This window comes from Xiphophorus couchianus, chromosome 18 (genome assembly GCF_001444195.1).
Source record: "Xiphophorus couchianus chromosome 18, X_couchianus-1.0, whole genome shotgun sequence".
Classification (NCBI taxonomy): Eukaryota; Metazoa; Chordata; class Actinopteri; order Cyprinodontiformes; family Poeciliidae; genus Xiphophorus; species Xiphophorus couchianus.
In genome coordinates, this window is record NC_040245.1 from 29,590,151 (window position 1) to 29,612,807 (window position 22,657).

Genomic DNA, 22,657 nt, shown 5'->3' on the forward strand with positions numbered 1-22,657 from the left:
ACATACCAGGTTGTTATGATAGGAAAAAAACGGAGATTTTAATCATTTTAGCTTCCACTTCTAATGTAGCATATGTTCTGTGGGATCAGACTAGTAGGTAAAAAGACAGGATAGATTTAGAGAACTTGTACAAGGCCAAGTTGGCAAATACTATCAAGTCAAGATATGAGATGTAGAAAGTCTGTGTGGATCCAAAGGCACTTAAAGTATTAGACCAGCTAATACTGAGCCGAGCTGAGCCGTTCTCTAACAAACAAAATGACTACAGTATATTTTCAATCTATTATGCATTTAGTGATGAGAAAAGTATTTGTGTACTTGTAGAATTCTTCTCCTTTTTGCTTTTTTTTTTTTTTTAGTCACTCTTCAATGTTTCAGATCATCATAAATTTCAATATCTGACAAAGAAAACTTGAGTACATTCAAAAATCTGAGTAGTAGTAATTCCCAATATTTGTTCTATGTTTAGACAAGCAGGAAATAGTTAATCAAAATTTTATTTCAGCCCTAATCCTAACCATGACAGAGCCTTTTCATGGCGGCTGGACACCACCAGGTTCAGCTGAAGAGGACAGCGGGACAGCCACGCCCATATTTTTCTAGATCCGCCCCTGGCCGTGAGGTTAGCTAACTTAAAGCTAGCCTGGCATCAAAAAAGGCAGAAAAATCCGGGCCACCTTCAGATTTAGATTAGATTATTTGATTATTTTCTTACCGAAGTAACTGAAGACCAGGTGTGCTTGAGGTTAGGTACCAGCAAATAAAAACAACTTGGTAAAGATTGCCTGTCCAAAGTGAAACTTATGTGGAGCTGTATGACGTTATCTGCTTTGGAGCCTGACGCAGCGCGCTGATTGGCCCATTTGAATTCAGGCGCCTTAATGTGAAACGACGCTTCAGACTTCAAGGGGGAGATTGTTTTAAATGAAATACCGTTAAAATCATTCCGTTTTATTGTTTAAAAACACATACAAAATATTATTTAAGTATGAATTAATAGAAAAAACATCAAATTATTATTTTAATGCTTTTGGGATTATAAGATATATTTTAATCAACAGTCTAGGCAGCTAGCTGTAGTCCTGACAAGTTGTTGACTTTGAATTGCAAAGCTCATGCAATTATGAGCTTAACAGAATGTATATTAAAAAGCTACACATTGTGTTCTGTATAAACAAAATACATCCAAAAGAGTGGTAAAATATGCTATAATAAAAATCACAAAACAAAAGGAAGCTGATAAAGACCTGAAAAGAGTGAATCGGGAATGGATTCTGTGTAAAGTGCTTTCAGTTTCGTGACTAAAAAAATGTATATTGTGAAAAATATTTCTGAAATCATATTATGAAATTTTTCCATTGAAGAAAACACTGAAAGAGTGCTTTACGGTAGTATTAAGGTTTTTTTTGTTATTTTTTTAGAAACAATGTACAAATTACTGTTTTAAAATATTAACTTATTTACAGCGAATACATGTCAAATCAACATTCTTAAATTATTTTCTACTTTGCAGTTTTTTCTGTCACAATTTTACTGTTTAACACCGTTAAATATATGGATATTTTTTACAGTGTAGATAATCTGGCCCAGTCAGACGACACAGTTCAGTAGGACCATGTCAGCTGTACTTAAACTCACTGAGACTACTATTCTTGTGTTGAGACTCTTATGCTTATCCTAACACATCAACTTTGAGGACTGTTCTCTTGTTCCTAATATATCTCATTCATGCGACGCCATAATGAGTCAATAATCAGTTATTGACCTGTCAGAGGTAAATGTGCTTGATTGGTGCAAATACAAACAGCAGCAGGTATCCACTTCAATAATCATATTATGTGTGTAATTAAAACATTACAGACTGTAAATTAGTTAAATACATTTTTTTAATTGAATTTCAGGATGAAAATAATTACGTTTGCAGAAGACTGTGGGATACGTTTACATTAACAATAAGTTTTACAAAACAATTCACAAGTTTTGTGCATAACAAATGAATATGGAGGCAGGAGCTGCTAGAAACAGATGGCTTCATTTTTATTGTGTTCTGGATTTTTATTCCCTATAGGAACCTTCTCAGGTATAATCACCAGCTTTATGTGGGCTGCTCATAATTATGGAGAGAAAAGCCTGGTTCAAAGCATCTGAACATCTGTTACTGGATTAGAATTTAGCCAAAGTTAGCGCTAGCTTATGTTGATGGATAAAGGTAAATACAGTCCTTATAATAAAAGCTATGCAAATTTAACGATTGCAATCTTGAACTTAATGGACTAATGGAGAAAAGAAAAGAAGCCAGCTCCAAACTTTGATCTGTCATCCTGGTAAAGCCTGAGATAAAACTGTGGTATTAGTAACTAACTCCTCAGTAATTTATGACGTGTCTTGACAGGTTTGACATCAGACTTGAGGTTAAAGCGTTCCAGATAAGAAGCATGAATTTCAACATGACGACGCCCCCAGACATTGTTGGCATTACCTCTTACCAACATTATTTTAAACGTTACCTTCCTTAACATGCACCCAGTTGCTCCCCGTTTGCCAGTGGAAAAACACAGCAAAATTCCAGAATACATTTAAAACAACAAAAAAAGTAGCTGTAATTAGAAACTAGGATTACAAATACAAAATTCTTTACATATTTTGTATTAGAGATATTCAAAAAGTCATTTATTCAAAGAAAAGTATCCATAATCCATAACAACCCTTACTGATGTACAATATTCCCAATATAATATGCAATTTTCTTTACATTTATAAAACACAATCATGTGATGATACAACATGGCGCCACAGATCAGAAAGAATAGCCCATAAACTAATCTGTTTAATAGTATAAACAATAACAGGTAGTGCAAACATAGAAACATATTCAGCAGAACTGATACAATAAATGGGATTTTTTTTTGTGGGGAAATTAATAATTTTTTCCCGCCTTTTACTTAAAAACCAAGGTAGGAAAAAAGATTACAAGAGTTGATATATTAGGTGAGAAAACATCCCTCTCTCTATTTAGGTTTTAAACTCATTTTTCTTAGAATTTTTAAAATTCAAAGTGTAATGATAAAAAAAAAAAAAACAACTAAATATTCCAAGGACACATAAAAAATATAAAATTTAATAAAGAAAGACTCTTTATGTGACATTAGGTAAAATAATGACTCCACACACCAAAATATTTTAATGAGTCATGGGAAAGCAGTTAAGTGTAACTGAAATACTTTCCCATAACAACTCACTATTTAATGCGCTCTAAACAACAGTCCTTAAAACATCCAACATGTAAATTACATTTTTTGGCTTTTTTTTTCATTGGCTCTCCATCCAGGTAATCAAACCAGTGCCTTTTATCCGATTGAAACCTTTCACATGGTTTACATTTGTATTGTGATTGTGCTCATTCAACTCACTAACCAGATGTTCAGGCTATATACTGTATATCGTATCTTAAACCAGCCTGCAGTTAAAGTGTGACCAATGAGGAGCAACTCTAATTGGTCAATAGCTGTTCTTCCATCCAGTAGTTATGCAAATATTAAGCACATTTTTAAAATGTTCCCAAAAAAATAAATAAATGAAAGCGAGAATTAGCCTCGTTTCCATCTACTGGTTTGAAGAGAATCAACTAGGCTACGCAAATTGTCACTTTGCCAGATGTTCATGTTACTCATGTCTGCAGGAAGTAGAGTGTACAAACTGGAATGGACCACGCATGTCAAAAACTTTGAAGTTTTCAGAGTTTTGAGGCCCTGGTAAGGCAAAGACGGGAAATTTGCTGCATCAGAACTTATTCAGCAAATATGTTTCTCTCACCCCTTTTGTGGATTAAAGAGTATTATGTGTTTTCCAGGCACTTAGTGCCATTTTATAACACAATCATGTAACTATGTTATATTCAGTTGTTATAAAAATGCTAAATATATCAAAAATGACTTGGAAATTTTACTTTGATATTTAATGCCTTCAAATTGGGCCTTTTTCCTTTTAAAAATTCTTCCTCTCTCTGAATCTCTGCCTTCAGGAAGCCATCACGACATGGCTCCTCTTTTAACCCTTTAGCAGCAATTTTATTAGCATTTCACTTACACGTAGCTCATATAATGAGCTCAGCAGATGCAGCAGTTCAGGTTTTTGCTAATTGGTGCTGGCTAGTCTGAAGGAGCTGAGTGGGGTGGGCTGCTCTGTAAGGCAGAAGCTTGGCAGCTAGAAAACTGCAACTATGAGGAGGAGCTGCGCCTCGAAGGCGGAGCTAAGTCCACCCAGATGTTTTGCACAGCTGAATGGTTCCAAGAAGATTGGAGGATTTCTCAAATATGCATGAAGGAATCGACGAAACACAATAACATTATAACATAATGTAAAGCTCAAAAAGTTGATTTTACATAATACTACCCTGTTAACTCTTTTTTTCCCAAAAATGAAGTGTTTTTAAAAATGTTGCTGTTTCCAACAACATTTTTTAATGAAATACCTCAAAATTATGCGTAAGATGACGTTGATGGAGACATGCCAATGAAGACTCAAATATTCTTTTACAGCTCTTCATAATCGTTCTGAAGATATATATTGGAAAGGCACAATCACCCTACGATACTGTAAGTAAAGCCAAAGAATTTTACTTTGGAGTCTGTAGGGACGCAGTTGTTAAGAGACAACTTGTTACGAAACTGTAACTAACAATGGAAGTTTCACAGAAACCAGTGAAGGTGCATCTGATTTTTCTGTGCAGGCATTAGTACAGAACTGACTACAAGCCAGATACCTGCAACCACACACAGCCTAACAGATGCTTCACATATAAAACAGGCCTGAACTTATACTTGAGCGAGAAACTAAATATTTGTAGTCTCTCTGACTGAAGTCAAGCCTGAACAAACTCAGAACATTACTGTTGGGGTTCCAAAATGCCCTGCAGGGCAAACATGCTGGCTGCTCAGCCAGCTTTGTACAGTGTACTCTGGATCTGAAAGAGAAGAAAAGGCATATTTACATATTATGCCTGACTAAATGCATAAAAAAGACCTACCGGTATGTTATTATTTCTGCAGAGTTCCTGTTGTGATGCAAAACAACTTTTTAAAAAGGTTGGTTTTAAGTGTGCTTAAATTTTACAGCTAAATGTTTGAAATAAAGCTTAAATAACTATCACTTGTTTTAAAAAAGAAAAGATTCTTAAAGTTGCTCACGAGAAACAAACCTGCCTACTTTGGAATCACTTCAATAAATCACTGATTTCAATAAATCATTAAAAATATTTATTGCGTTAAGACATCCGCACAGAATTCAGCAGTCTCTGTACATCCAGTGTTTCAAGCTGTGAATCAGTTTTCTTCTCAAACATACCTGTAGCAGACCAGCTGGCAGCAGCATGCAGGAAGCTGTCCATCTGCAGGACACACTTCAGTGTCTCCATCATGTGCTCCTGGCGCAGAGTGTGAAGTCTGCTGTGACTCAGAGACTTGCTGCTGTCCACCTCACTCATGCTGGCCTTCAGAGCCACAGCGGCACACTGGAGGACACTCATCCCTGAGAGCAAATTAACTGTTAGATGACTGATGTTGATTACATTCTGGTGCCTAAATCTATTTTGTAATTTTTTACAAGAAGCACACAGGCCCAACCGGACAATTCTTAAGTTCTCTGTGTGAAGTTCCCAAGCTCTTCTCTCACCAATGAGTCTCTTAGTGAAGGCATTACTGATATATTTGCTGCATTTTTAATAACAATAATAATATCAAAGGTGATATCAGGCACAACCTCTAATGCTATGCGTATTAGCACCAAATTAGCCAAATTCAAATGTTTCTAGTGGCTTTTTAAATATAGTCGTCTTTAGCCCCTTTTTAAGTTGTAATAGTGTTTTCTTCTTATTTTATCTAATATTGAAAATAGCTAAGCAGACTAGGACTTACCAGAGTTATCAGTGGCTTCCACATCAACATGCAGCCCGTCCATCATTCCTTGTTTTAAAACCTGGAAGGGAGGAAAAACGGAAGGAAAAATAGAAGGATTGTTCAAATTGAAATTAGGAAAACACCAAACCACCTGATAATAATAATAAAAAACAAAATGCACACAAATCATCTGACCTCTAACACTCTGATGTAGCCATTCTCAGCACTCAGGTGCAGGCAGGACTTTCCCAGGTTGTTGGTCCCGTTCACGTTTGCCCCCAGTCGGATCAAATCCGCCACCATCAGGTGCTGGTTGTGTTTTGCCGCATAGAGGAGGGCAGTCTGGGGGTACAAAGTGTGATCAAAATTTTACATCAATGTGAAATTTTGTGACACTTTGCAGACTCAAGCTACACAAGTACGCAAAAATACCTGAGGGTTAGCCGTTCATGGTACTCTGTGTCCCTCAATGTTTGCTCCTCCTGAGTCTCTCTGAGTTTTCTGAGGGTTTCACTCAACCCACCTTTGTGATCTTGCTGGTTCTCAAGCAGTGCTCTGGATGTTACCCTTTGTGCCTTCTGAGTCCTACCATTCGACAACAAGAATCTCCTTAAAGAAACCTCTGGTTCAGGAGTCCACGACTGGCAACAAACCTCTTCCGTGTTCACAAGCCTGTGCTGCTACCTGTCTGCCCTCCAATGAAAACAACCACCTAGCAATTATCACCGTTCTGCCTCACTGGATTTCCTATCAACAGTTCCAACTCCACCTGGATCCAACACTCCTTGAAGGGACCACGCCCCAGCGCCAGCCTTACTTCGACCCAGTGGATCCACCTCACAAGTAAGATTATCATTTCAATCATCTGCTCACCTCTCATCTCCTCTATCCTCAGTGCTCCAAATTCCCCAGCTGGTCCAGTTCCCAGACAAAGAAAACATATTCATTTCTTTTTATATAATAAACTTTATTTTACTGATTTCTGCAACAGACTGGCGACCTGTCCAGGGTGTACCCTGCCTCTCGCCCGGAACTTTCTCTGTAGATGGGCACCAGCATCCCTCCCGACCCCACAAGGAACAAGGGGGTTAGAAAATGGATGGATGGATGGATTTGACTGATTTCTCCATCTCCTGCATGTGTTCTGCATGTGGTTCAAACAATTGGCAACAAACATGACAAAGTTGCTTGTTTTCAAGATATTCTTCCTTACCTTTTGTCGTCAGACAAGTTCTTTTCAAGTGATTTATTGATTATCCAGATTGGTTTGGGCAGCTTGTCTCCCATCACTAACTACAATCATCCTTTCAAAACAGATTTTTTTTTCTGAGATTATCTCTTACTGATATTGACATTTTTTGATGAACAGAAATGTAGTGTGTTGAGAAAAAAAGGTTTAAAAAAATCAATAAATAAATAGAAAATACACCCCCTATTTTTCTATCGGAGTTGGTCTTGTCTTTTGTCTTTGTTTTTTTCCTGTGTGTGTAGACGTGTTTGTTGTGTGCGTGTGTCTTCTTGCCAGTGGGGGCGCTCTCGCGCCGCTGTGGGTCTAGCGAGGAGAACGAGTTTCCTGGCTCTGGGCATGCGCGGCTCAGAATAAACGAGCTCTGCCAGAGTAACGTTGTTTCAACTCGCTTCCTCTGTGATCCACAGGTAAGATAGAAGGCCACTCTCATAAGCCATGTAAAATGATCTGTACATATATAAAGATTAATTTCAGAGTCTATTGTATAACTTACATGTATAATTTGCAAAGTTTTGTATTGCCGTTGATCTGTGTCGGCGTGTAGCTTGCTTTTTGTTGTTGGAGCCTTGGGGATTTTTAAATTTATTTATATCACTTGATCGGTCAGTATTGTTTGGGTAGCATTATAATATTTTTGTTTCTTATAACAGTGTATTTATTTGTGGTGGGCTTGATCTCTTTTGTGGCCGCTGTAACAGTTACAACTGACAGACGTTAAAAAAAACAGTTGTAACTGACAAACGTTGGTGTTTACTGTGTGTTGTAGATGGAATGTTTTGTTCAGTTGGGATATGTTAATTTAGGATTAGATTTTCTTAATTTCTTTTGCTATTATGTTATTTTATTTGATGATTTTATTTTATTTTATTTTACTTTATTTTATTTCTTTGTGGAAACTCCGGATGTTGTTGACTGCATTTGAATTGTATTGTGGTTGTGTTTGTTTAATTGAAAATGCGCGGCTCAGAATAAACGAGCTCTGCCAGAGTAACGTTGTTTCAACTCGCTTCCTCTGTGATCCACAGAAATTGGTTGCAAAGGATTCATGTGCCTTTGCACCGCTTGATACTGGCTCAGATTCCCCTAGGTCTGGTGCCAGTAACAATTGGGGGCTCGTCCGGGATCCTGAGTTTCTTGCCAGGAGAGGTTGGTGTGGAGACGACGAGAGACGGTTCCTGAGGCTTCAGGGAAGGCTGCATTGAGTGTGTCATCCAGAGAGCTAAGGCAATCGGTGAAACATCAGCATGGCTACCATCAACCCACGGCGAGCACTCATATTCAAGATACAAAAAAAACTTTGCACATTGAGTACACAGCAGCTGCAGACAGTCGTGACCTCGATTGACGATGAAAGCGCCATTCATGTTCACGATTTAAGTGAACCAGAACTGTATGATTGGATTGTCGACTTTGTTAAAAGTGAGAAACTGAAAACGTCAGAGGATGAAGGCATGGCTCAGCTCCTCCTTTTGGATGAACTGGTTAGTAACCTGCTCGTCGTTGATATCGGTGCAACTGGAGATGACCCAACCACACTTTCAAGAACTGATAATGTGTCAGCTGGTCGGACTGGTGGTCCTGCCTCTCTTCAGCTGGACCTCATCGATTCAGGCCTGCAGACAGCTACTCCAGAAACAGACATTCCCCTCCAGCCAACACAGACAGCAGGAGGCTCCACTGCTGACATACCACCGACAGCCAGTGAAGTTGGTAAGAGGAGCCCCTCTTCCAGCATAGGAGACAAGATGTTGAGGTTAAATGATGTTGTAGCTTTATTTCCACGCAGAGAGTTTAAGCTTCATGGTGGACAAATCTCTGATTTTGGTTCTGATGTGTCATACAGTAATCTATGCAAACAAATAGATGAAGGGTTACAGGAAGGTTTTACTGAGACAGAAATAATCCGCACAATCTTCAAGATAATGAAGCCAGGTACCTTCAAAGAAATGTTATCTAACAAATGTGATTTAAACATCGATGAGCTTAAGAGGTTCCTACGCTCACATATCAGAGATAAAAATAGTACTGAGCTTTTTCAAGATTTGAGTAATGCAAGGCAACAAGAGAAAGAAAGTGCACAGCAATTTCTGTACAGAATAATGGGACTGAAACAGCGTGTCCTTTTTGAGTCAGAGCAACCTGGTGCAGATTTCAGCTATGATAAGAAATTGATACAGGGTACATTTTTGCACACACTCTACCAAGGATTGAATGAAAAAAACTGTTACGTCAGGCATGACCTTAAACCTCTCCTCGGCAACTTGCAGGTTAGTGATGACTTCCTGTTAGAACAGATCACAAAGTCTACAAGTGAAGAGGCAGAGAGACTGAGACGTTTTGGGTTAGCATCAAAGACTCGGCCTGTGACTGTAGGTGCAGTTCAACTTGAAAATATTGACTCAAAGCAGGACAAAGTTGACATTGAATTGCAAGCTAATCGTGCTGCAATTAAAGAGCTGACTGCGCAGGTGTCTTCTTTAACTAGACAGTTGTCCCAGGTTGGGAAAACTAATGACAAGGCCGTGTCTGACCCTCCCTGTCCACCTAAAAATCACCTCCCAGCAGCTCCAGCTGACACCAGAGGCAGATGTAGCAACTGTGTAGAGCAAGGCCGAGTTAACTGCCCTCATTGTTTCAGCTGTGGCCAAGCTGGCCATCGTGCTGTTGGTTGTCTGCAAAGAAAGATGTCGGGAAACGCAGAAAGGTCACTGAAGAGGGGCGACCAGTGACCAGGATGACAAAGGAGGCCCCAAAGTCATTCCACAACTCTAAAACCACCCATCCTGCCAAACCTCATGAAACCTGTCAACCTCCACAAAGAAAACATCTTGCACAGCTCATTGGTAAAAGATGTATGGTGTCATGTGCCATCAATGGGGTGCCGCTTGAAATGCTGCTCGACTCAGGAGCACAAGTAACTATAATAGGGAAAGAATGGATAGAGAGAGCTCTTCCTGGTGTTCAGATTCAGCCTCTAGAGTCCCTTATTTCTAACAAGCACTTAGAAATTGCAGCAGCAAATGGCACCAATGTCCCATTTGATGGTTGGGTTGATGTTGAACTTCAGATCTGTAGTGTGAACCATGGCCATGTTACCATACAGGTACCAATATTAATTAGTCAGGACCGCCTTAACTGTCCTCTGTTAGGCAGTAATGTAATTGCAGAGATTATTAAAAGCCACACAGAAGAAAGAAATGGAGCTGATATTACTGCCTTACTTAAAGAGACTCTAAGTGTTACTGACAGAGCAGTCGAGGCTTTGGTTTCTGCCCTCCAGATTTCAACCTCTGATGAGGCTACCCATTGCAGTGTGAGGACTGGTAATAAAGGTGTGATCATCCCAGCAGGACATATTTGTGAAGTGGAGTGCAAAGTTAGGGAACGGCCAAGAGGTGGTTCAATGCTATTCCAACCTAGTGTTGAGAATAATTGCCCTGAAGGTCTAGAGCTTTTCCCAGCTCTTGTTGAGGTTCTCAGTGGATTAACAGCGGTTGTTAAAATCCCCATTCAAAACCCCACTAAACGTGACATCTACCTTGGTAAGAGAACAATTATAGGAAATTTAGAGGAGGTCATAGAAGTGAATCCAGTTCAGTACAACCAAAATGATTCATGGACAACCCCTCATCTTCCTTTAACCTCATGCACAGCACAGTTAGTACCAGAAACCAGTGAGACACAAGATGAGATGTGTCTGAGGTGGCATCCTCCTGTTGATTTGTCTCACTTGGGGAAGAATGAACAGAAATTAGTCAGGGATATGTTGTATGAGGAGTCGGAAGTCTTTGCTCAGCATGACTCTGACATTGGCTGCATTCCAAATTTGCAGTTGAAAATTCACCTTAAGGATGAAACACCTGTCCAGATGTCCTATAATGCAATTCCTAAACCCTTATATAAGGAGGTGAAAGAATATGTACAAAATCTTCTCGACCATGATTGGATTAGGAAATCCACCTCACCATATTCGTCCCCTGTCGTCTGCGTCAGAAAGAAAGACCAGAGTTTACGACTTTGTATTGATTTTAGGAAACTGAACCAAAGAACTATTGCTGACCGCCACCCACTTCCACGTATCCAAGATTTGTTGGACAATCTGGGGGGTTACTCGTGGTTTTCACTACTTGACCAAGGCAGTGCATATCATCAAGGCTTTGTTGATGGGAGTTCAAGACACATGACTGCATTCAGCACACCTTGGGGCTTGTATGAGTGGGTCCGCCTCCCATTTGGCCTTACTAATGCACCAGCTGCTTTCCAAAGATGCATGGAAGGGATCCTCGATGGTCTGAGGGATGAGTGCTGCTCTCCATATTTGGATGATGTGCTTTGTTTTTCCAGAACTTTCCAGGATCACATTGATGATTTGAGGCTTGTGCTTCGCCGCCTGCGAGAGCACGGTGTCAAACTGCGACCAAAAAAATGTGAGTTTTTTAAACGTCAGGTCAGATATGTTGGCCGATTAGTGACTGGTGAAGGTGTTCAGATTGACCCACAAGATCTTGAGGCGGTGAGACAACTTAAAGACAGAGAACCAAAAAACGTGGGAGAGGTTAGGGCCCTTCTAGGTTTTCTAGGCTATTACCGCACTTTCATTCAGGACTTTTCCAGGGTAGCTAAACCACTGTTCAAACTCATAGAAAGCTCCAGAGAGTGTAATCAGAAACCCGACTCAGCTAATTCGGAAACCCGGTTGAAGTCTAAGAATGGTGGCCAGTTACCATCCAAAACCCCAGTAAAGTGGACAACAACACACAGCAATGTAGTGTCCCAGCTTGTTGACATGCTAACAAGTCCACCCATATTGGCCTACCCAGATTTTAATGTACCCTTTGTCCTCCACACTGATGCATCAAATGAAGGTCTGGGAGCAGTACTTTATCAGCAACAGGAAAACAAGCTCCGTGTTATCGCATATGGGTCCAGAACACTCACACCTGCTGAGAAAAATTACCATCTTCATTCCGGCAAGCTAGAATTTTTGGCTTTAAAGTGGGCTGTTTGTGATAAATTTAGGGATTATCTGTACTATGCACCCACCTTCACTGTGTACACTGATAATAATCCCCTTACTTATGTCCTGAGCACAGCTAAGTTAAATGCCACTGGACATCGCTGGGTTGGGGAGCTAGCTGACTTTCATTTCACCATAAAGTATAGACCTGGAAAAACTAACGCTGATGCTGACACCCTCTCACGTTACCCAGTCCCTCTAGAGAATCATCTGAGTGAATATACAGAAGTCATGCCCCCAGAGGTGGTCTCTGCAACCTGGCAGGGGGACAAAGCTATGAGAGATGGTGATGTACCATGGGTGGCTGCATTAAATTTGCACCACATTGATGACGACACAAACATTGAAGGCACCCCAGTTATTACCCCAGATAATATTAGTGCGGCACAGAGGGAAGATTCTGTCATCTGTGAGGTGATAAACCTGAAAATGAAAGGGTGGAAGCCAAACAGTAAAGATAAGAGTCAGATGGGTCGAGAGACACGCAGGCTTGTAAATGAGTGGAAAAGACTAACATTGGACAGGGAAGTGTTGTACAGACAGACAGAACACAGAAAACAGCTAGTTTTACCCAGTAAACTGAAGCAAACTGTGTTAAAAACGCTACATGATGATATGGGGCATGTTGGTGCTGACAAAGTCATCCAGCTTGCCAGAGAGAGGTTTTATTGGCCTTTTATGCAAAATGACATTGAAGATTATGTCATTCGTCAGTGCAGTTGTGTCAAGCAGAAACAACCAAACCAGCTCCAGAAAGCACCAATGGGTTCAATAACAACCACCGGCCCTTTTGAGCTCATTTCTGTAGATTATTTGCACCTTGAACCAAGCAGAGGTGGTTATGAGTACATTCTGGTACTGGTTGATCATTTTACTCGCTTTGCACAAGCCTATGCAACTAAGAACAAATCAGGCAAAACGGCAGCGGAGAAGATTTTTTATGACTTTATTCCTCGCTTTGGCTACCCTGAAAAGTTACATCATGACCAGGGAAAAGAGTTTGAGAACAATCTGTTCCACCGACTCCAACAACTAGCAGGAATAACCCATTCTCGAACAACTCCATATCATCCCCAGGGGAACCCAGTCGAGCGTCTAAACCGAACTCTTCTTCAGATGCTTCGCACCCTGCATGAAAAAAAAAAATCTGAGTGGAAAGACCACCTGCCACACATAGTTCATGCATACAATTGTACTAAACACGAGTCAACAGGTTACTCACTTTTCTTTCTTCTGTATGGCAGAGATCCCCGTTTGCCAATTGATTTGCTTTTTGATTTAAAATCTAAAGAGAAGCAACATTCTAGACATGAGTATGCACAAAAATGGGCTTCACGGATGCAGGAGGCATACAAAATTGCCTCAGAGAACAGTGCAAAATCCTCTGAAAAAGGGAAACAATATTATGATCGCCATGCTAAAGGGGTTGCATTACAACTAGGAGATCGGGTTCTTGTAAGAAATCTATCTGAGAGAGGTGGTCCAGGAAAACTCCGTGCTTATTGGGAGAAAAATATTCATCGAGTTGTTGACAGGATCGGTGATGGGCCCATCTACCGTGTACAACCAGAAACTGGAAACAAAACATTCCGTGTTTTGCATCGGAATCTACTGCTACCTGTTAATGAATTGCCCTTTGATCAAGATGAACAGATTAAATCCTCAAACCAAACACGAAGACAGACTGAATGCCAGAATAATGACAATCTGACAGTCGAGCAGAAATATGAAAATTCTGACGAGGAAGAAGAGTACAACTATGTCCTCAGAACTATTCCTGTTTATGTTCCTCAGCCAAATATCCACCGTAATCTCAGAGCAGGAGCTTCAGAGTTCCAGCCTGCAGGACATTTAGGACAGAATGCTGAAATGCCACATCAAAGTTCAACACAGTTGGTGGTACAAGAATTTGTACCTCCAGTGGCACCACTAACTGAAGAACTGTATGGAGAACCATTAATGCAGAATGAGGTGGAAAATGGAGGGTCGGAGGAACAAGGGGATAGTTCTGAATCTGGCATGCGCACACCAGAAGAAGTGCTGCCAGTAAGGAGGTCAGCCAGAGCTGTAAAACCTAGAGAGGTCTTCACATATGACCATCTGGGTCAACCATCCTATCACCCATTGCAACCTGGAGTAAACCTGATGATTGCATGTCTTCCTTGCCCCATACTGTCTTACCCTGCTACATCTGACTGTATGCCAATATGGACATTTTAGGACGGTGACACTTTGACAAATGATAGACATTTCAAGCGACAAACCTGACTTTTCATGGTTATATTTGTTAATTCTATTCCGGATGTCTGGAGACATCTTTTAAAACGGGGGAGAGTGTAGTGTGTTGAGAAAAAAAGGTTTAAAAAAATCAATAAATAAATAGAAAATACACCCCCTATTTTTCTATCGGAGTTGGTCTTGTCTTTTGTCTTTGTTTTTTTCCTGTGTGTGTAGACGTGTTTGTTGTGTGCGTGTGTCTTCTTGCCAGTGGGGGCGCTCTCGCGCCGCTGTGGGTCTAGCGAGGAGAACGAGTTTCCTGGCTCTGGGCATGCGCGGCTCAGAATAAACGAGCTCTGCCAGAGTAACGTTGTTTCAACTCGCTTCCTCTGTGATCCACAGGTAAGATAGAAGGCCACTCTCATAAGCCATGTAAAATGATCTGTACATATATAAAGATTAATTTCAGAGTCTATTGTATAACTTACATGTATAATTTGCAAAGTTTTGTATTGCCGTTGATCTGTGTCGGCGTGTAGCTTGCTTTTTGTTGTTGGAGCCTTGGGGATTTTTAAATTTATTTATATCACTTGATCGGTCAGTATTGTTTGGGTAGCATTATAATATTTTTGTTTCTTATAACAGTGTATTTATTTGTGGTGGGCTTGATCTCTTTTGTGGCCGCTGTAACAGTTACAACTGACAGACGTTAAAAAAAACAGTTGTAACTGACAAACGTTGGTGTTTACTGTGTGTTGTAGATGGAATGTTTTGTTCAGTTGGGATATGTTAATTTAGGATTAGATTTTCTTAATTTCTTTTGCTATTATGTTATTTTATTTGATGATTTTATTTTATTTTATTTTACTTTATTTTATTTCTTTGTGGAAACTCCGGATGTTGTTGACTGCATTTGAATTGTATTGTGGTTGTGTTTGTTTAATTGAAAATGCGCGGCTCAGAATAAACGAGCTCTGCCAGAGTAACGTTGTTTCAACTCGCTTCCTCTGTGATCCACAGAAATTGGTTGCAAAGGATTCATGTGCCTTTGCACCGCTTGATACTGGCTCAGATTCCCCTAGGTCTGGTGCCAGTAACAGAAACATGACCAAAAAAATCTATAAGGAGGCAATACATTTTTCAGTGTACCAGGAATAGGGTGTGAACTGTTTCACTGCTTTTCACTCCACATCTCAACGGCTTGGCCGTGTTTAGTTTTGGTGGCAAAAATAGTGTTGCTTTCAGTCGGCAAAACTTCAACAGTTAAATGTTGGTGTAATAAGTGTGTGTTCGGTACCATTCCATCAGAGTCTTTCAGGTCCAGGCAGTTGACTGCAGACATTCTTCTGGCGATGGCATACGCCTGTGCTCTCTTTCCCAGACACACCACTTTATGCAGAAGTCTGGAGGGAGAAACAGACAGATTGGGAAAATAGATGCATTTGAGGATCTAACAAAAGGAAAAGTTACAAATCTAAAACACGGATAAAATTCATTATATGCTAGCATGACGAAAAAGGCTGCCGTCAGGATGAGTCGGGTGCTGCCTGGGGTTGAATTATTTCATTTCCACCTTTCTGCCAACATGACAAGATGTTGATCTGAAGTCAGAAATAAAACTGAACCTCCGTCTGACTTGACTACAGTTTCCTACACTTTTTGATCTTGGGAAACTCTGGCACTCAGTTATCACAGAAAGATGACAGCGCTGTCAAAGGCATCTATTCATAGAAGACGTTAAAGTTACGAGGCAGTAAATACGGATGAAGCCTTCCTAATGTTGTTACAGAACAATTTAAAGAAATTATGGAAAACAGGGAGATTTTGGATGTAAAAATGCTGAAAGGGAATAAAAAATAACCTATTTCTGCCATGTTTTGACACAGAAGATTCATATTCCTCACCATCGATTCAATACTAAAGTATTCCAACATCTTCCTGAATGTGAATGATCTTAGAGCACTTTTTCATTCTGAACTGCTGATTAAACTGTCAGTGTTTTCAGTTTCTCCTTTGTCCTCAACAAAGCTGAGACTGAGAAGGATCAATGAAAGTGAAAATACTCAATTCGACGAACATATTGTTTCGTCATGCTTGCTCCTGTGTCATAGCTGGATTTCCCATTCCTCAGGGTTACATGTCGCATGTTTGTGTTTTGTGTCACATGTGACGCATTCAAACACATTGAAAATGTGCTGTACCCGAAAGACAATTAATTACTCTAGGTCAGAACAGGAATGTGAAAGAACTTTCCTAAAGAAAAAGGATTAGGAGGAGAAGTGAACTGAGGGTGAACCTATAAAACAAACAATAATGACGATTTTCAGAATGACTTTGACGACAAAGAGTAAGATTTGAACTCAGCTGATAACTTAATGGACTGTTGCAGGTGGAGTTTATTTGAATGATTTTGATTGGATGGCAAGCTGCAGCTATTTCCACAGCTTGAAGAGTAAAATCTCAAAATTTTACTGTCAGCGTTATTTAGCGTATTTTCTGGACCATAAGTTGGACATTTCTTCATAGGTTGACTGGTATTGTGACATACTGTCAGATGCGACATGTATGTTTTTTCCACTTCATAACTCAATCTTTGATGATTGATAGTGACCGACATGAACCCAGAAATAAACACTACCGTTTGCAGCCGTGAAGAGAGCTAAGTGTGGGCTGTGAGCAAGAGTTGGAGGAGCGAGTTCACAGAAAATGGATGCTGGAAGAATGACCTGTCAGGAGGGACTTAAACTGGAAATAATTACAAATGGCTTTGCAGGCGGCCCTTTCATGTTGTTGCTGTTGCCGCTTCATTAGCCTGTTAAAAACCAGCCACTTGTTCTACTGTTTGCTATAAACAGATTCTCGACTAGCTGAGAAACGATTGCTGGTTGGAGGGGCAGACCCTGATGAAAGTTCTCAATGATTTGAGCCAGTCGTTATCTATTGGATGTGACGTATGTAATGCACCAGCTCAATGAAACTTACCGGAAATTGTGGGCAGTTACATCTTTGCCAGCAACAAAATATCTTAAACATTCCTCTTTCTCTGACTTTAACAGCTCAATATTTGACAGCGTGGCCAACATCGACTGAAAGGCTTCGTTTGTAGACATCAGTTGTTCACAACTCCTCCTGTTCACCGATTGGTCCGGTTGAAACGCAACCTGATAAATCAAGCTGAATGGGAGAAATCCCAGATGGGCCATTGAAGGGAGTAAGAATTGAACAGAACTTTGTATTTGTTGGTCTTTAAATAAATAAAAAGTCCACTGGGAGAGATTTTCTTTGTTGTGAGAATTTATTTTTACTTTCGGTGTCAGAACTAAACTTGAAAAGAAATCTTTTCAGTTTTCTGCTCCATGCTCTTGGAACCAGTTGCAGGAACAAAATGAACCTAAAGGTCCAAATGTCTCCAAATGTTTTAAATCTGTTCTCACTGGTTTTGAGAAGGAATCGTTTCTCTTTAAATGTTTTAACTGAGGAATCTTTTAATTGTTTTATTTAGTGTGAAGATTTTCTCTTTTTGCTGTGAATGTTCTGTAATGTTTAGTGGTGCCGCTGCCAGTCTTGCCCAGGATTCTCTTGAGATTCTTAATCTCAATGAGATTTTCTACATTTTCTTTGCCTGATGCAACTTCAATTCCAGAGCAATTTATAGTTCTCAAAATATTTGGAGGACCAAATCAACCAGGAGGAACATAAAATCAGTGTAAAACGTGAGCTTAAGACACCTCTCCTCCCAGACAGTAACAGTGAGCACCACGCTTACGTCCTGCCATGCTCATCGGTGGTCAGCAGCTCAGCATCAGAGGTCTTCTTCAGCCAGCTCTCCTCTTTCTGCAGCTGTGTCCAGAAGAAGGCAGAAGTGTTCAGATCCCAGTTGTTCTTTGGCTCGAACCAGCCCACCTCTCTGTCACCGTAGCTCTGCGTATCAGTGACACCGGAGGGCTGGAGGCTGAGGAACATGCAGTCAGGTCGGGTCCAGGCCACGTCGTGTTCCGAGGCGCTGGGAGAGTAGGCCATGTAGGATTCTGGGCTGGGAATGATTTCATCATATTCGTCACCGGAATTTACATCTACAAGGGAAAGCACAGGGGTAGCATGAAGTTTATCTTCCAGATCCGATTTTAGCGAGTTGGACTATAAGTGTTCAGTGTGTGTTACCAGTTGGAGACAGTTCGGGATGGGTAGTGGAGTCAGTAGGAGGGGAGCGAGGAGTGCAGCCAGATCTCAGGTCCTCTTCCAACACCTCGATGATGATTGCCAGTTCCTCCAGACTTTTCACAGGGTTCTGTGCCTAAAAGTAAAAGCAACACCAAACTCAGCAATCCAAAAATCTGTCACCCATGAAGATGAGGAACCCACTGTTGTTTTATTTCCCTACACACACCCTGGTAACTTTGTTTCTTGCGCGAGTTCTGGCACGTTTCCTATTTCCTGTTGAACAGAGAGACAAACATCAACAGGAGATCAAGGAGCAAAGCAATGACAGTTTTTAAAAAATATATATATATAAACCTTTGGTAATCTGACAAAAACAATGCCGCTTTACATGTCTGTCTTGTCATAGACCACAGTTTACTCAGTTTTCTTATCCAAGAAATATTACTGGAGCAGCTTTGGTCTTTTGGACAGCAGTAATGACATCAGTTCACTCACCAGAGCCTTTTTTCGAGCCTCTTTCCTACATTCACACATGCACATTTTGTGGAGAAACGTGAAAAAAAACAAACAAAAGTTTCATCAATGCACAATGTACATCAAAATGTTGCTTCTACGTGCTTCTACCATAGCAAATGACTGCACTTCAAGAATCATTTATTTAGATTACAACTACATACAAAAATTTGAATAGCATGAAAATGTTCAATATTTTTGGTCACTCTTCTCATAAAGACATGGTGAACTAGGTCACGCCTGCATCTCTGTACTTGTATATGCTTGATATTCACGAAGACACCTGGACTGACTCACTGATATCGTAAGAGTTTCTTTAGAACTTGTGAAATGTTGGGCATAGAACAGTGAGTCAGCAGGAACACAGCGGCGTTAAGGAGACAAAGATTATTATCCCACTGCATTTAGAGCATCTCCAGAAGGAAATCTATAAAAACCCAACTGGATATGCTTTTATACATCTCTTTTAAATCTCTTTGATCTAAAAGAGATCTCTGATGAAGTGGAAGAGAACATATGCTCACCAATTCAGGCATTTTCAAACAAAAAGAAGAAAGGATTTACGTTAAAGTCATCGGGGTCCATGTCTTTGGGCACTCGGTTGTTTTTCAGCAGATCCCTAACCGGCATTCTGACACGAACTCCGAGGTAGACCTGCTCACCGCCGGAGACTGAACATCTTGTGCCTTGATGAAAAACAGAAAACAAAAAAGCCTGTTGGACAGGATCAAAACTGCTTCGCAACTCCAGCTAATTACTGAGTGAAAGCATAGTTGACGTTAGATCATTTTGTGTTTTTTTTTGGCTCTCTTATCCACACACCTGGGATGGACATGTTTACTGAAAAGACACAGCTAACTGTTTAACCTCCGAGTTGAAAATAAATATGATTGTTATCAGCTGACATGTTGTACTTTAGTTTTACTTTGAAGTTAAAACTTCAAGGTTGGGAAAAAAACAAAAAGCTTCTCAAGTCAGAATGCACAGAGGGAACGATGGGTGTCTTAGCAGCCCTGAACTCACAATCCAACATGACCAACTTCTACGTAAAACTTTGTGATGGTACTTTCAACCTTTGATACTTCGTATCTCATTGAATCTTTTGCACACATTACTACACATCACACATTGCTGCAGTGTTTGAGAGCTTATAGTAAACACAGCTTACAACATGGAAACATGTTTCTTCTGAGTGGAAGGTAAAGATTAGGGTGATGGCAGGGAGGCCTCAAAGACTTTAGGTTATTTTGTGAAATTTCCAAGTTATAATTATCGTACTAATCCAAAGTCTGACATCTAATAAAAGGACAGAATGTAAGAGCCTTGATTGAAATCAGTACTTCAAGTAAAAGCTATGTGGGAGTTTGGAGATGATTGTTTCACTGATCCTGCTCTGTCCTCGAATTTAAAGCATTTTGAAATGCAAACGGCATTATCTGATAATCAGACAGTCAAACAAAAGCAACTTTATGTCTTATGTCATATGCAATTTCTCATTTCAGATACTTGAAAATATAAAATTGACTAGTCGTAATTTGATCTGAGATATTCTGGATTGTAATTACAGAAGTGTGATCTTTCAAATGGCCAATCTGGTGACATCGTTTGAGAAATCTCAAAAGGCATTTCGATCCATCAAAATGTTATTTTTCTGTTCTTCTGACCAATCAGAATTTGAAAGCAGATAACTTAAATTCTTGAGAGTCAAACTGTAGTTGTTTTTAGCCAAAACTAATTTTAAGACACCCGGAAAGTAATTACAGATAGTCATATGAAACTAATTTTATGTTAAAGGGGCCTGCCATACCCCATATATGCCACAGCATGAGAAACAATTTTATCAACATATTCAAAAACTAGAAATACTTGAACTGAATTGAAATGACGTATTATTTACATCATTCCTTAGTAAAAGTCATCAAATAAACTTGTGTGGTCAAACAACACTCGTTCCCTACCTTTGTTCCGTTTGCAGCCAGGCGGGCCCGGCACGGCGGGCGGCCCCTTCAGCGGAGGGCCCAGCCCGACTCCTGGAGCCGTCCTGTTGTACGGTCCTTTCATCTCCTGGATCTACTGGGGAACAAGGTTCTCATTAGCAAAGACTTTTTTTTCTTTTTTTTTTTTCCTATGAAGCCGAAGATGTGCCCAGAAACAAAAACGTACTAAAAGCAGCCTCTGACCCCGGGCGTCACTGTCACCTGCTGCTGCGTCCCCAGGAGGAGCTGACGGTCTGAGAGGAGCCGCTGCTGTTCACACAAACAGCCTGTTCTGTTCTGATCGGATCTGATCTGATCTGCTCCGCAACTCTGTGTTCCACTGAGGAGAAGGAATGCTGTCAGGAAGATCAGCCTCGCAAATTTAACGGCAGCGGCGCGGTGCCAGAGGGCGGGCTCACATACCGATCACTTTTACTGTTAGAGCTACTACACAGGTGAGGATGGAAACACACTTCTTACTGGAGACGGTTGCAAATCCTGTTTACCAAGTTCAGATCCAAGGTTCCAAATGAAAGAAACAGGCCTGTGTACAACAATGTAAAATCCACAACAAGCCATAGAAATGTGCCAAAAATACATCCACTATGCATTAGGCTTCCACCTGTATGTTGGAATTAAAAACCCTTTGATTTATATGAGCTCCTCTGGGCTAGAAAGGTTCTCAGTAGTGATCATGCTTCAAATCAAATAGAAAAGTCTAATCAAATTTTATTTGTATTTCACATTCAGCAACAAGGCAAAGTGCTTTACATCATAAAAACACACAAAAAAATAGTCGTAGAAGACAGTCAATAATTGAGACATTCCATTTTTCTGTCATTACACATCAGATTGTTGAATAATGTTTAATTGATTTTGTTTCAAATGCAAACTCTACACAGGTGAGTTTTTAATCCAGATTTAAAGGAACTCAGTGTTTCGACTGTTTTGCAGTTTTCTGGAAGTTTGTTCTTCTTGTGGTGCATAGAAGCTGAATGCTGCTTCTCCATGTTTGGTTCTGGTTCTGGGGATGCAGAGCAGAACCAGAACCAGAACCAGAAGACCTGGGTTTGGCTGTGACTAAGTGTTCTGGTGGGGATTGTTTGAATCAGGAAAGTGTTAGTAGCTGCACAAAACTTTGCCAACATCCGGTTGTTGATCATGTGATACGTGTGATGTGAAAAAAAGTGTTTCCATTGCAGTTTTGCCAAAAAAAAAAAAAAGTTTGATATGGGCAAAAATAAAATAAAATAAATAAATAAACATACTAGTGCCAAATCTTTTATCAAAAAAACAGGGTTTTTTATAAACTGGCGTATCTCCAGTAATCAAATTTGAAATGGCAAATTGCGCAACTATATAGTCAATGCAATTACGACACTGACAGACAACAAAGCATGTGAGATGGATGACATTTCTTCTGGTACTAGTGGCCTGTATTTGACAGGGAGGGGGCAGAGAGAAGTGGGGAAAGACGTGTGTTGCGGCCAAAACCCAAAAATTCCAACAAAGGCCCTGGGTAGTAGCTAGCAGGTGGTTTGATTTGCAAACACTTCCGACTTGACTGTTTTGAAAAAATATATATATGTTTTATTTCTTTTAAAAAAAAATAGCGGCAAAATAATTACTA

The 22,657-nt window shown here is 40.1% G+C and overlaps 1 protein-coding gene across 1 annotated transcript; it reads right to left on the reverse strand.

The window, feature by feature from the left end:
• Positions 1-4,370: 4,370 nt before the first annotated feature.
• Positions 4,371-21,449, reverse strand: LOC114133218 (uncharacterized). Its single transcript, XM_027998940.1, has 12 exons — positions 21,232-21,449; positions 21,010-21,121; positions 19,616-19,737; positions 19,034-19,058; positions 18,765-18,811; positions 18,539-18,671; positions 18,144-18,450; positions 15,675-15,780; positions 6,090-6,236; positions 5,913-5,973; positions 5,344-5,526; positions 4,371-4,963 (listed from the first exon to the last, which is right to left on the reverse strand). The coding sequence occupies exons 2-12, from the start codon at positions 21,110-21,112 to the stop codon at positions 4,878-4,880; spliced, it is 1,320 nt and encodes a 439-aa protein (XP_027854741.1). The 5' UTR covers positions 21,113-21,121; positions 21,232-21,449; the 3' UTR covers positions 4,371-4,877.
• Between the last annotated feature and the right edge of the window lie 1,208 nt (positions 21,450-22,657).

What these genes read in the sequence shown, in the direction of transcription:
- LOC114133218 (XM_027998940.1), bottom strand. Translation starts at nt 21,112, where the DNA reads ATGAAAGGACCGTACAACAGGACGGCTCCAGGAGTCGGGCTGGGCCCT. An exon ending in TCCCGAACTGTCTCCAACTG is followed by an intron (nt 18,451 to 18,538) that starts GTAACACACACT and finishes TTTCCCTTGTAG; the next exon opens with ATGTAAATTCCGGTGACGAA. An exon ending in TGCCAGCTGGTCTGCTACAG is followed by an intron (nt 4,964 to 5,343) that starts GTATGTTTGAGA and finishes CTTCTCTTTCAG; the next exon opens with ATCCAGAGTACACTGTACAA.